Raw genomic sequence first — 15,126 nt, 5'->3', positions numbered from 1 at the left:
CTTATAAAGGAGGAAACAAAGGCTCAGAGGGGATAGATGACCTGCCCGAAGTCACATAGCTGGTAAGTGACAGAGTGAGGAGTGGGACTAACCACACGCTCATGCTCTTAATGCCATGATGTGCTGTTCTTTAAAAAACAAGACAAAACAAAAAACAATTAAATGAAGGTAACTGATGATGCTGGGTGATGGTTAAATGGAGGTTTATTATATCATTCCTTTTCTGAAAAAGAAAGTAACTCTTTAAGATGTAGTGATATAGGAAATACATGAGCATTTTTTTAATTTAAAGTTATATGGATGCAAAATCTGAAAACTTCTCATTCTCATACCTACTCATCTAATCCCTAGAGGAGAATATAGGTGATGGTCTGGTGAATATCTTTCCTTTTATACATATTTTATATGTACATATATTTATATGTATACGCATATATACATATACACATATTGATATAGATTTTTTTTTTTAATGTTTATTTTTGAGACAGAGAGAGACAGAGTATGAGCGGGGAGGGGCAGAGAGAGAGGGAGACACAGGATCCGAAGCAGGCTCCAGGCTCAAACCGTCTGTGCACAGAGCCCGATGTGGGGCTCGAACTCACAAGCGGTGAGATTCTGACTTGAGTGGAAGTCAGACGCTTAACTGATTGAGCTACCCAGGTGCCCCTACACAGATTTATTCTGCACATGTGCACATGTTTCTTCAGAATCCATTAGGGAATTATTGGGTCAAACATTATATGCATTTAAAAATTTGGAAGTACTGCCCTCCACAAGGCTCCATGAGTTTTCACTCACCAAGCTTGTGCTGTATGACTTGGGAATATGCGAGAAATCCCTTTTGGAAACAGGTGGGATATAAATATAAATTCTTGCTTTGTAAAAACAGCCCTCAGCCAGGGAGATGGTGACTTGGCTACTAGGGAAGTTACCAGTTCTCAGCCCCAGACCACAAGGCATGCCTGCAGTCCCATCTTTGACCCGCCAATTGGATGCATGCCACCTTTAGGAGGGAGTAGGAAGGAGGACTGAAGTTCCCAGTCTTTGCAGAAAAAGCCCTCTGATGTCTTGCTTACCTTGGTTGCACCAGCACCAGGCCCCACCTGCCTGGCCTGGTTTGAGTCAGACTGCCTGGCTACCCTGGGACTGCCCTGGAAAATAGCCACTGTCACACCTCTTACAGCAAGGAAAACAACCAGGAGAGGGACTTGCAGAGCTCAGAGCTGGGGTGAAAGAGTCTGGCCTGTCCATGCTGGCCTTCCCGCATCTAGCCCAGGGAAACCTTGGGTTAAAATTTGCTAATCCGGTAGCTCTGTGTTGTCCTCTTTCCTCCAAACATGGTGTTAGTTTATGTACTTTTCAAAAAACACTTTTTAAAAGAGCCTTTTGATACGCCTTAGAAAGATTGGTGAAGAGAAGTAGCAGCAGATTGGAGTTTACAGCCCTTATTCTTCCTACTCCTTCCATGTATGTGTGTGTGTGTGTGTGTGTGTGTGTGTGTGTGTGTGAACAAAGGTTCATAGGTAGTGACCCGAGAGAGTATAGGCCCCAGCTCCAGCTCCCTATACAGGAGTTTTTATTTAATTTTCTTTCGAACAGGAAAAAGTGATCGCATGTGAAGTTGCTTTTAAATTTTAAGAGAAGATAAGGCTACTTTGGTTTAACGTTTTCCTTCCGGACAAAGATCCTAAGATGTATATTTTTTAAATATATAAGCAACCCATGATCGTATGCTGGTGACAAAATAGTGCATAAGTAGCTCTCATGTCAAAAGTGACTATATTCTCTTTTTAGTTCGTTCCTCCTAATACTGTCTCCTCCCCCGAGGGAACTACGCTTAACACTTTAGTGTATCTCAAGATCTCTTCCTTTGCAGATGCAGATCCATATATTCATGTCCTTTTTATTTTATTTATTTTTACTTTCTTTTTTTTAAGTTTATTATTTTGGGAGAGAGAGCATGAGCATGCAAGCGCCAGGGGGTGAAGGACAGAGAGAAGCCCAAGCAGGCTCTGTGATATCAGCACAGAGCCTGTGAAGGGGCTGGAACCCATGAACTGTGAGATCATGACCTGAGCCAAAATCAAGAGTCCATGCTTAACCAATTGAGCCAGCCAGGTGTGCCCCCCCCTTTTGTTTTTCATGTCCTTTTTATTTTAAACAAATAGGATTCTGTGCCTTGTCCCCCCTGTCTCCTCCTACCCCCAATATGTCTAAGCTCTCTCTATACTGGTACATATAGATGGATCTCATTCTTTTTTTTTTTAAGTTTTTTTTTTTTTTTTTTTTTTTATATTTATTTTTGAGAGCACACATGCGCGAGCACACTTGAGCAAGTCTATGTGCTGACAACAGAGAGCCTGATGTGGGGCTGGAATTCACAAACCGTGAGATCATGACCTGAGCTGAAATCAAGAGTCAGATGCTTAACAGACCAGCCACCCAGGGGCCTGGGATCTCATTCTTTTTAACAGCTGCATAACTTGAATGGATGCAACTGTAATTTATTGTAATTTTTCAATGTTGCAAATGGTTCTGTGGTAAACATCTTTGCACTAAACAACTCTGTGCATAAAAGGGGTAATACATTTGTTACCATCCCTAGAAAGAGAAAAGTGGGGGATCCAGGTAACTATTCCTGAGAACTCTGAGAACAAAGGTTCAGTGAGCAAGTGAGTGGGAAATGGCTGCATTCTGAGCCTCCCTCCTGGTGATTCACAATTAAGTAGCATATTAAAAGTTCTGGAAATTCTTCAGTAACCACTCACTGCTGAGTGGTTTTAAAAGAGTTGTTTGCAAAGGGAAGGACTTTAATTCTTTGTACACATCTATTAAAATTTTCCTGAACGGTTTGGTAAATGCCACCGTGGTAATCTCTCAAAAGACAGGACAGTTTTTAGATAGGAACTTGGCCACATACTGTTCCACCAGGCTGGGCAGCTGGGGTGTAGTAAGGTTTGGATTTTGTCCAGGAACGAGGCTAGGTCTGTCAGCCCCTCCCAAGCACCTTACATAAGGTGAGAAGGACACAGCAAAGCCTGGCATAAATTAAGTATTGAGGCCGACCATGGGGAGAAAGGTGGAGTTTCACTCCGGCCTAAGTCTGGGTAAGATGTGATACCACACTTAGAAGACACACTACATCAGTTGTAGGCCCAGGCCTCCGACACAGAAGACTGTTGATCCAGAATCCCTAGAGAAGGAGCCAACCAGGGGTGTGAGAGGAGGGCCTCAACCCACCCTTGACCCACTCAACCCCCTGGCCCACCTCTTCCAATTGGTGAAGTCATGGTTAACTTCCAGGGCTCAGTGCAGATGTTGCCTCTGTGAAGCCTCTTCCCGATCGGCCCGACCACTCCTGTGTGTTCCGGTAGCATCTTTGCTCTACCTCTTTTTAGAGCAGTCGGCCATCTGGCTCCTCTTTGAGTTCATTCATACTTACTGGGTTGGTCAAGAGGAAGGGCCACATAATGAATTATGTACTTCACGGTCTGTCCCAGCAAAGGGGAAGCTCCTTCAGAGTGGAGCATTCCTTCACTCACTCGCTCATTATTGAGCACCTACTGTGTCAGCCGTTAGCTGGACTGCCAGAATACAGTAGTGAATAAGGTGGACCCAATCCCAGTCCTCATTCATGTTCTTACGTTCCCTGTAGTCTAGCACAAGGTCGAGCCCAAAGCCTGGCACAGTAGGATTTAGAAACTGTACTCTGGAAAGGTGCTTTTGCAAGGCAAGCACTTTTAACTTCTGTGCTACAGATTAAAAAACTCTCTCAAGACGCCTTGTCTACAGTTTATATGACAGAAAGTCATTTGACTGTATGAAATATTTTAAAGACATTTGAGGTGAGGTGACTTTGGGGACCTGATGGAGAGTCTGGGGGTTGGCACCCCAGCCACCCTTGCGGCTTACCACCTGGCTGGGCCCAAGCAGGCGAGACGGCAGCCGGCCGCTGACCCGCAGGCCCCGCCCCCGCCCCCCGCCCCCGCCCCACCCCTCCCCAGGTGCCACCCGGGGCCCCGCCCCCGCTCTCCATAGTTACGGCGCTGCGGAGGCGGCGGCCATCTTGGCGGCGGAGCGATGAGCGGGTCGAACCCGAAGGCTGCGGCCGCGGGGTCAGCGGCTGGGCCGGGGGCGCTGGTGGCCGGCAAAGAGGAGAAGAAGAAGGCAGGCGGCGGTGTCCTGAACCGACTCAAGGCGCGGCGGCAGGCGCCCCCCCACGCGACAGAGGACGGCATCGGGGCGGCGGTCACGGAGCAGGAGCTGCTGGCTCTGGACACCATCCGGCCCGAGCACGTCCTGCGCCTCAGCCGGGTCACCGAGAGTGAGTGCCCGCTCGGCCGCGCCCTGCCCTCGCGCTGGGCCCCGGGCCCCTTGTCGCCTTCAGCGGAGCCGGCCGCTCGCCGCCTGACCGGCCCGGGGGTCCACCCTGTGGCCCCCTCGGTCGGCCAGGCCGCGCCGCCGGCCACTCCGCCGGGCGAGCTCTGCGCCTCCCACCCTCAACTAGCCTAGGTTGGGAAGGGGTTCTCTTTGAGCTTGACCGCGTTCCCCTGCGTCCAGCCACGCCAGGCTTCTCCTGGGCCGGCCGCAGCTGGGCCTCCAGGCCGGCCGTTCTCCTCCTCAGCTGGATCTGTGTGGGTAGGGAGCCCCCCCTTAAGCTTAACTGGATCCTCTTGACCCTGGTAAGTGGGACTGCTGCCCCCTCATCCTGGAAGACCCACGGGGATCAGTGAAGTTCCTGCCGAGCCAGGCTCCCTCAGCCTGCCCACTTCCAGCTTCTGCAGCGTCTGCCTGCCCAGACCCCTACCTTCTTCCTCCGCCTTTCTGCACCCCGGCCCCTGACAGCCCCCCTCTCCAGCCTGGCTTGACCGCCCTACCTCTTTTGGTCCCAGGCCTTGTCCCTTTGCGTGCAGGGGCGTTCTTCCTTCCTCAAACAGTGGCATTTCATGCAGATTTTAAACAGCCACATTAAAAAGTATGTTGATAAAGTTTCAGTTTATGTACACGATCCAAAATGTGACTCCTGCTCTTGACACGTGTTCTAGTGAATCGAGAATGTGTCGTGCAACCATTCTACTACACCTTTTCATGGATGTAGGTACGGGTGGGAAGAAACATATTGCCCACCCCCCTGTCCTGGTTCTCCTTCCTTTCTCTGTTCTCTTCCAAGCCGAGCCCTGACCTGATGCCCTTTGTCTTGCTATTTCTTCCCCAGAGTTTGCAGTCACCTTGTTGGACCCTGCTGCCCTCCACACTTCTAACCCTGCAGCACCCGCACTCCCGCCACGGACCTAAGGCTGCCCCAGTGTCCTCTGCTGAACGGCTTTAGCTGTCAGCCTGGGGCCGCTCGGGTGTACCTAAGGGAGCTGGTGGCAGCTCCAGTGATGTGGGGATGGGAGTTCAGGCGGTGGGCCTTGGTCCAGCCAGTATGAAAAGGAATTCCCATCTCTTAAGAGGTTTAACCTGATTCTGGATATTTCCATGTCCCCATTTGCCATCACTCTTTGGGTCGGGCCTGTCCGTTGCATGCCCGAGTATATCTTTAGTAGGTCTTGCTCTTCAGTTCTGACCCACTTTTCATTCGGGGCCCTGAATGCATACAAGTGCTCATCACCTGAGCCTTCTAACCTCCTACTTTCTCCTCATACCAAGGGGGAATCGGGCCGTTGTAATGCCTGGCCCTAAGCAGTGTTCTTGGTGGGCAGAGGTCCTGTGTAGGGGCTTGGGATTGGTGCTGTGGCTCAAATTCATGTCAGCAGCCTACTGGAGAAAGCCACAGGTCAGAGCTTGGTGACCTCTGGATTTTGTTAGCCTGTTCCGTTCAGTTGTGTATGGAGTACCCTCTAAAGGTGCAGAACCTTCCTCAGTCTTTTTCAGATTTATGAAGTAATCAGGAGCTCTTCAGTTTGCCATGATGCGGTCAGGAGTCATCTTAGAAAGAAATCAGCAAAGTTTTCTCTGATCAGTACTGTATTGACCAGCTGCTCAGGTTGTCAGAGGTTCCACGTTACTTTGGCCCAGTACCCTCACCAGCCAGTCTGTCCTGTCACCTGTGTAGATGTGGCCCACTGCCTGATTTGGTACAGCCCACAAGCTAAGAATGGTTTTTACAGTTTTAAATAGTTCGGCGGGGGAGGGGGAGAAATCTTGCCCCACATGGTTACATGCAATTCGTATTTCAGTATCTGTAAATACTTTTATTGGACTACAGCTATGCTCATTCATTTGTGTGTTGTCTGTGGCTGCTTTTGCGCTACAGTGACAAGAGTTGAGTGGTTGTGAGAGAGACAGTGTGGCCCCAGAGTCTAAATTATTTGTGATCTGGCCCTTTGCAGAAAAAGTTTGCTGCTCTCTGCTTTGTGATACTAATGGCTGGCAAACAAGTACTATATTAGCCATTAGATTAGCATGAATGTTTTTAAATGGATTTCTAAAAAAAAATTCTGTCCTGTTGTGATATTCAAGGGGTTTCCAAAGGAATCCCCTTATACTATCCCTGTTTCTTAAAGTGTTACGATAATCTTTCATGCAAACCAAATCCATGCTCTTTTTTTCTTTCTTTGATCCCCTTATTCTCTTCCTGCAACATTTGCTTTTAACGTAAGGGGAAGTTTTTGAGTGTATTTTAAGTGAGTTGTGTAAGAAAAAAACCTGAGTTTGCTTCAAAACTTGAGGAAGAAATGAATGGTAGTTTTGGATGATTATTTAACAGCATTGGTGTCTCTCTCTCTCTCTCTCTCTCTGTCTCTCATTTCAGATTATTTATGTACACCTGAAGATAACATCTACAGTATTGATTTCACCCGCTTCAAAATTCGAGATTTGGAGACAGGGACGGTGCTTTTTGAGATTGCCAAACCTTGTGTTTCAGGTAGGCCTCAGTACTGTAGCAGTCACTTCAAAAGGTCCTTGAAGCTCGAATTTGTGTGTACCATTGCATCCTGTGGCATGGACTCCAGCGTGTCCACTTCCTTGCCTCCTCCTGAAGCTTGGGCTGCCAGGTGCCCTGGTTTGCAGCTGCGCTAAGAGGCTGATGTTTGCTGAGTATCTGCTCTGTGCTGGGCGCTGTGTCCCACATGTTTCTGTTTACATCAGGTCATGTGATCCTCACGTCTCTGTGAGGAGCTATTACTCCCATTTTCCAGATAAGGAAACTGAGTCTCAGAATTTCCAAGTGACTTTCCCACGGTCCTGTGCTCATTCCTCTTACCATGTTGCCTCTGCTTAGGAAAGGAAACCTTGGAATTAAAAGTACAATGAAGAAAGCTCACCTGAGCCGTGTGTCCTGGGGACACTGGAAGGGTCATGCTGGGGGTCCCAGTCCAGGCTCACCTGTCTTCTCGCTCGCTTTCCTTTCAACAGTGCCTTCTGTTTTCTTGTAAGGCCTAGTTTGGATGTTAATCTCCACCATTTTCTGGAGGAACAGAAAGCCCAGACCTATGAACTCATCTACTTGGGATTCCTTAAATTAGCCTTGAATAGATGCTTCCTGTGTTGTAGTGCACGCAGCTCCAGGGTGGTTCCTCTCTGGCTAGCCAGGCCACATCAAAGTCTTTGGAGCTCATCACTGGAGACGGAGCACCCCCTGGAGTTAGTTACTGGAACACCAGCACAGATGACTGCAGTATCCACTGAGGTCTGAATCAAGAATTCTTTTTGCAAAACTCTTCTCATAATGATTTGCTACTCAGAAAGAGCCTGTAAATTTGGTAAGGCAGGTGTTAGTAGCCCAGACAGGTCGAAGGGCTTTCCTGAGAAGGTCTCGGCTCAGGTTCATCACACAGGCAAGGCTAGAGCCCTGGTCTTCCCACCCCACCTGGCATCCTTCATGCTCTCATAATCTAGTGCTGACCTGAAGCTGGACCTGAAGGCTCCAGCTTGTGGATACTTAGCTGGTATTGGGAGGATCAGGGCCAGGCAGCCTCTTGGGTCTGTGGTATTCACGTCCCTACGCGAAATGTCCCAATACTTTGGATGTTTCGAGGACCCCATGGCCATTTCAGATGTGTGGACTTGGACTAGGCTGGGCCCAGAGTAGTCATTTCAGTACAAAACTGAACTGTCTCAAACAGGGAGGCTACAGAACTTGTAAAGACACCTTGATTTTTGGGGCACCTGGGTGGCTCAGTCGGTTAAGCGGCCGACTTCGGCTCAGGTGATGATCTCGTGGTCCGTGAGTTCGAGCCCCGCGTCGGGCTCTGTGCTGACAGCTCAAAGCCTGGAGCCTGTTTGACATTCTGTGTCTCCCTCTCTCTCTCTCTGATCCTCCCCTGTTCATGCTCTGTCTCTCTCTGTGTCAAAAATAAATAAATGTTAAGAAGAAAAAAAATTTATAAAAAAAAAAAGACACCTTGATTTTCAACTTCTCCAGTCTTTACCTGTAAGGATCTTGATTCACTTAGAATATGCTCACACTGAATCAGTACCCTCCTACTACACTTGTTCTGATGAGTTTGAATCCCTGAGATTTGGTCTGATTCTCTCTGAATCACATTGTTGGAGCGAGGGCTCTAGAGTCTCTGGCTCTGAACGCCTGCTCCGTCTGGTTCCCCATTTGCTCTTGGGCTTGTGATAGGCAGAGGGATGTTTGGGGTTAAAAAAGACAGAAGTTGCACCCACATTCAGCCAATACCTGGAGAAAATCTTTTTGTGGGATACTGGATGGCTACTAGTGGGAACTATCTCCTTGTTCACATTAAAATGGTTGTCTGATTCATTTTACAAAACTTCCATTTCCTGGGCTCAGGAATGGACTAGACTCACCCTCAGTCAGGTCCAGCATGTTGGCTCATTGCTTACCTACCTCACTGTTTCCCAGGTTGTCAGTGTCTGATTTGGCATGGCCTGGGATAGGCGTTACAGTACCCCAAGGCTGTAGGCCCGTGTCTTCCATTTAAATGACAAGATTATGTCTTGGAGCTTGTCTTTGCTGCCTGTCAGAAAGTGTTGTGTTCTCTGAACTCACCTTTTGCCTATTTTCAACCTTCGTAGGCACGTTCTTTTGGTTAGCAGCTAGCACTGCGACCTGATAACTATGTATAATATAGACCATGCCAGGGACCTAGTACCCAGCCTGTTTCAAGCTTCACTCTTAGGATACGGCCCAAGCCACTCAACTACATAAAAGGTAAATAGCTTAATGTTTATAAGAACAAGCTTCAAGTCAGATGGACCTGGGTTCAAATCCCTGTTCCCTCCGTGTACTGTTTGGGGGAATTTGAACTTGCTGCTTAACCACTCTGGGCTTCTGCATCCTTATCTATAAGATGGAGATAATGATGACTCTCCACAGGGTTGGGAGGATTCTGTGAAATGATCAGTGCAGGGCCTGCTATGTAGCAAGTGCCCAGTAAATATCAGCCATCCTGCCGTTGGTGTTAGTGCTGTTAACTGATTGTGTTGTTTGGTGGCGCTGAGACAGTACGCTCAGGATTCCTTGTGCTCTTTCAGACCAAGAGGAGGAGGAGGAGGAGGAAGGTGGAGATGTGGATATCAGCGCGGGACGTTTTGTCCGCTATCAGTTCACACCGGCATTTCTCCGCCTCCGCACAGTCGGGGCTACGTGAGTACCAGTATTTCTGGAGGGAGAACACTCGTTTGTCCACAAAGAATGTTCTCGGTTGGGTTCTGGGTTGGCTTTAAAGAAGGGAGGAGGCAAAGTAGGGCTCACAGAGATTTATTTTGCAGAGTGGAGTTCACAGTGGGAGACAAACCTGTGTCAAACTTCCGGATGATCGAGCGGCACTATTTCCGGGAACGCTTGCTGAAAAACTTTGACTTTGATTTCGGCTTCTGCATCCCCAGCAGTAGAAACACTTGTGAACATATCTATGAGTTTCCCCAGCTTTCTGAGGATGTCAGTATGTATCCCCTGACTTCTTCCCCGTCCTAAATTCTTAGGACTAGAAGGAACAAACTTTGGAGTCTATCTGGTCCAACACCCTCATCTGGCAGAGGAGGGAGGTAGTGACATGATGCCTCTCCGGGCATTTGACCTCAGGCTTCTCATTTCCTAGTGCTCCTGTCTAGGGTTTCAAATTCTGCCTGTATGGGAGCATCAGAGGTTTTAATAATGCAGGCCATCTGCTTTGGGTGCCTGCTGCAGGGAAAGGGGGTGACTGAGGAAGAGGAAGAGAGGGCCATGATGATTTCTGGGACTAGGGTTAGCCGGAGCGCCTCTCCGAGCCTCCGTTAGGCTTGCTTTTCCACTGTGTGCTAGTCATTGGCTTCTGCTCGGCGCTCCTTCTTTGCCCTCCCCTTTCTCCTTAGAGGGAGAAGCTAAGCTGGGGACTGAATAGAATCAGAGGTCTGGGCGCCTCGTCTTTCCCATTCCCTGCAAGTAGAGGTTGCGTAGATAGACTGTCAGAATAGAGCCACAGGAAATAGGGAGCTCTTATAGGGTTTGGAACAGAAGGAATGGCAGGACAGAAGTCACGTCTTAGGAAGAGTAATCCTGTAGTCCTGTGGAAGAAAAGCTGGGGAGGCACCAGAGGGAGGAGCCGAGGCAGGGGAAGAGGTGGACTCATCGAGAGAGAGAGCAGGCTTTATCAGTTCCCATGACTCTGGTGGAGCTCTCTCAGGCTGGCATTATCTGTTAGTAACCAGGGAAAATGGCTCCAGAACATTGAGAATATGAGCGGGAGCCTGTGAATAGTGTGGGGGTTTGGCTAAGTTGTAGGGAAGGATCTGCATATACTGACTGGTTTTCTCAGAATCCCATGTCCTTAAAATTGTTGTATTCTGAAAGCCAGAATGTTCTTCGGTCACATGGCAGTGCTGCTTTTAGGTAAAATGAGGATTGCTGCCTGGGGTGGACTGTTTATGACAGCATCTGGTCCTGGTTTTAAACCCGCTCCCCAAGCTGTGCCAGGATATGTAGATACTTGCAAGGAAAGATTATGTATAGTAGTACAAGTTTTTACCCAAGGTGGTAGAACTTTTCTTCTTGAAAACACATAAGCTAAAAGAGTGTGGAGGTCAATATTCTGGATATAAACCAAGTAACTTTGGCCTAGGTGGGTCCAAAGGACTTTCAACAGTCAGTTTCATCTTTTGAGACCTGTGGTAAACCAGAGCGTTTCCTCCAGAGGAACCAAAATAGCTTGTGATCGTTAACTCAGAACTGATCAGAGGTAGTGACTGTTAATTATCTTGACTTTCCAGAATGGTGAAAGAGGCCTGGGCAGCTGCCTGGACAAATGAGATTTAAATCTGGATCCCAAGACAAGCAGACCTTTTGCTGAATCTTTTGCGAGTGAATACCCTGAGCCATCCCCGGAAAAGGCTCCTTGCCCTTTGTCACCCCTCACTCATGTATACCTAGGGTTCCTTTGGTTGTCGGGAGTGCCCATGGGAAGTGGGCACAGTGAGGCACAGCTTTTGGAATTTGGACCAGAATGTCTAGAGGTGGGGAACAGACCAGAAGTACTGAATAAACAATGTGCAGTAGTCCATGTTCGGCAAAGGGTAATCCTGTTTTCCTGGGGTTCCGAGTACGAGTCCAGGCTCGAGATGCTCAAGGAGTGCCATGTCAGAGAGAGGATTGCATCCTTGTGTTGAAGTGGGTATCATGTTTAAGTTGGGGGCCTCTTTGGTTCTCTCCAGCTCTCTAAGCCTGGCCCCCTCTGTTCTGACCTCATTATTCTAACAGTATACGCACATGTTCTGGAGGGCTGGCCTGTGAATTTTAGAGGGGGCACTAATTTTAATATTTAAAGAGGGTTTTTTTTTTTAGAGAGAGAGTGGGGAAGGGGGAGAGAGTGGGGAAGGGGGAGAGAGTGGGGAAGGGGGAGAGAGTGGGGAAGGGGGGCAAAGACGGGGGAAACAGAGGATTCAAAATGGGCTTTGCGCTGACGGCAGAGAACCTGATGCAGGGCTTGAACAGGGCTCGAACTCACAAACTGTGAGATCATGACCTGAGCCGAAGTCTGATGCTTATCAGCTGAGCCACCCAGGTGCCCCTAGAGGGGATACTAAGTTTTCCCCCACCAAGTCTGTGGGGCAGACTCACACGTAAGTCTTTGCTTTTTCCCTTTCTCTGACCTGCAGTTCGTCTGATGATTGAAAATCCCTATGAGACCCGTTCTGACAGCTTCTACTTTGTTGACAACAAGCTGATAATGCACAACAAGGCCGATTATGCCTATAATGGAGGCCAGTGACCGCTGTGGGAGTGGACGGGGAGGTGCTTTGCTGTGGCCCGAGGTCCTGGCACATGGAGGTGGTTGAACCTGCTGTTCGTCAACACACATCTGGAACCTGGTCCCAGGAAGCCAAGGCTGGGGTGGTGGTTTCCTGTGCTCCAAGAGAGGTGCCAAGCAGTGCTGTGTTTTCTTCCCCAGCACTTTTTCTTCCCTTTTCCCCTACCCCTTAGGTTGCAGACGTATTATAGTAAAGTGAAGGATTAGGGTAAGGCTCCTGGAATCCAGAGAAAAAAGAAAATTTATTTTCACGTAGTCATAGCTGCCTGCTGGTTGTGCTGATGAGCCCGGGCCGCTACGGGCACAGCTGTGTCAGGGTAAGGAGGCTCTGGCCAGCCGGCTTGCCAGTCAGCGGCTTTTCCACAGGTTCCTGGGTGCGGTGAGAAGCTGAACGGTGGGTCTCTTCCAGGCATCTCGCCCTCTCACTTGCAGTATTGCCGGTGGCACAGTCTGACCTCAGTTTGAGCGTAGTTCGAAAGCAACTGGAAAAAAAGTGGGTGTGTGTGGGCGCCAGGAGTGGAGGCACCAGCGGCCGGCAGGGCTGCCAAACTGAAAAGTCCATGTTGTGGAGAGGCCTGCTTCTCTGTCTGACTTCCAGGACCTTCCGCCAGCCCTCCCGGGGATACGACAAGGTTTCAGCCTGGCAGTGCCTTCTGTTCCCGCTTTGGAGGAAAGACGAGCTTGCTCTGCGTGTCCTGCCTCCTAACCTTTGAGTATCTCCTGAAATAGAATGTGGCAGTGTTTGCTCTCGGAGCAGTAGGATCTCTTGAGGCCACATCAGGCCTCGTATTTTGTGTTTTTTGTTTCATTTTTTTATTTCTAGGCTTCTTTTGGAGAGGTTTTATAAGATGTCAGTGGTGTTCCCAGCATATGTGATGTGTGGTTAGACTTCTGATAGTATTAATCAGGTTCCTGGGGCTAATCTGGCTCGTGTTGGGACTGGATATAGTTACGGACCAACAGCTACTTAAAGGAAGGATTTGATTTTTCAACACAGGAGAGCCTGCAGGATTGGCTTTGATGGGGATTTGCGTCTGGAACTCTGTAGATTTCTTATTTAGGAGGATTTTCCTGTCTGTCTTTCTACTGAAGTAGTTTCTGGAACCATCCTGGCAGGTCAGACCTCTAATGCATATTCTGATCCTTCATACTGCTAGTTGGAGTTCTTTTGGTTGTTCGGAAAGGATGAACTAGCCTGAGGTGGCTCTCAAAGGGTGCTCTCAAAAAACCTTCCTTGCACATCCTTGTGGGTTATGTTTGTCCTCAGGCCCTTACTGGATAGACTCTTGCCACCTCAGCTCCGTATGGTTGTCTGACTGTGGGTGGCTTTAGCTGACCCTCTGATAAGATCGTTGCTGTGGCCAGGATTTTGCATCGATAGAAAGGTAGCAGTAGGAAGGGCCCAGGTATGTGGTGATAGTCATTGTGAAGCATCATAGTAACTGACGGAGAGCAGTCTCCCAAGATGCTTGGGACAAAAGCCATGCGGGGCCCAGGATGGAAGGGCCAGCGCTTTGCCACAGAAAGCCCCTGTGCATTCACTAACCAGTGTCTCTCCCTGTTTGGATTCTAGAGCGTGAGTGGCCTTGAACCTTGGCCTAGTAGTGCTCTGTGCCAGGCCAGAATCTGGGCTTTGCCAGGTGCTGGCAGCTTTCTCACTGAGAAAACCCTTACTTGTGTGTGTTGGCACTGGGTCCAACTGCTGAGGAGGGAAGAGACCAGGCACCCTGCAGACAGCTTACTCATCACCAGGCCGGGTGAATCTTAGAACCGGAGTCCACTACAAATCTAGGTGCCTTATGTGTGGCTCTGTCCCACATGCTGCTGGGGAAAGCTGCATTGGCCTCCTTCCCTCCTCCTCTGTGGACAGACATCAGCACTGCTTCCTTACCTTCGGTTTCTCCTCTAGCATATTTGTGTGTGCATATTGAGCTTGAGAATCGCCCCTTCTCTATGTGACAGTGGCCTAATCAGGAGATTTTCTACTATTTGATATTCACTTAGTATCTAGGATGTGGTTTTTGGAGCTTCCAGAGCTCTGCTCAGTTGAGTATGTCTTGGAAACATGTCCCAGGATAGATCATGTCGTGTGGACTCGTGGGCTGTCTCTTATATGCAGTGTTAGCCTCTGCCTGAATAGTGCTGTATTCTCCTCCCCACTGGCTTGCCTTAGTCTCACTGGAGATGGTTTTGAGGCCATGTGCTCAGTCTGTGCCCACCAGGACAGGGATATGCCCTCTTCTGCTCCAGAAGTTCTGTCTGGTATTCTGTACCTGGGAGTCTGGATTCGTATGTCTCATTACTCAGGAAATCAGAGTTAACCACCCTGGGGTGTTAACCAGGGTGAGTTTCAAATTCAAGTTTTTTTCCTGAACTGGGGAGAGAATTGGAAGTCATATTTTCTCTGAAAGTAGCTGAAGCAATCAGGAGTTGAATCAGGAGGCCATGTTATTAAGTTATCTGGACTGTTGATAGCACTTGTCTTGGGGGTAATCATACCATTGGAGGGGGAAAATGACCTGCACGGGGGAGACCCTGCCTTCTGTTCAGAGCTGGTATCTGAGCGGCAGCTCCCGGAGGAATACATTCCAGCAGACCGCCGGGCCCATCTGTTGCCACGGGGCCTGACGCCTGCACCTCTTCCTCTCCTGTCTTGCTCCTGTTCCTCTGCCTTGGAATCTCCAGGAAGAGTATCTCTCTTTTCCTGTGGAACCTTTGGGCTAAGATGCCCTTCTTGCTTTTCCAAAGAAGATCCCTGTTGATTTCATTCTGTCCTAAAGAGTACGCGGAAGAAATAACAACTTAAAGTAGCTGTGGGCTAACGTAGGCTTCCCCGTCCTGGTGTGTTGGCTCGTAGATCTCTTGCAGAGAAAGCAGTTTTCAGGGGCATGCAGACTCCCTGAAGACACCTACGGCCTTTGGG

The 15,126-nt window shown here is 48.9% G+C and overlaps 1 protein-coding gene across 1 annotated transcript; it reads left to right on the top strand.

Moving 5' to 3' along the window:
* The first annotated feature begins 4,042 nt into the window (after window positions 1-4,042).
* UNC119B (unc-119 lipid binding chaperone B) lies at window positions 4,043-13,208 on the top strand. The gene is made up of 5 exons (XM_049619232.1): window positions 4,043-4,327; window positions 6,761-6,874; window positions 9,454-9,565; window positions 9,691-9,863; window positions 12,052-13,208. Exons 1-5 carry the CDS (start codon window positions 4,084-4,086, stop codon window positions 12,162-12,164), a joined length of 756 nt encoding a protein of 251 aa, XP_049475189.1. The 5' UTR covers window positions 4,043-4,083; the 3' UTR covers window positions 12,165-13,208.
* Window positions 13,209-15,126: the final 1,918 nt, after the last annotated feature.

This window comes from Panthera uncia (assembly GCF_023721935.1).
Source record: "Panthera uncia isolate 11264 chromosome D3 unlocalized genomic scaffold, Puncia_PCG_1.0 HiC_scaffold_8, whole genome shotgun sequence".
In the NCBI taxonomy this organism is placed as follows: domain Eukaryota; kingdom Metazoa; phylum Chordata; class Mammalia; order Carnivora; family Felidae; genus Panthera; species Panthera uncia.
The sequence above is the reverse complement of the archived record's forward strand: the minus strand, read 5'-3'. Positions and strand labels throughout refer to the sequence as shown.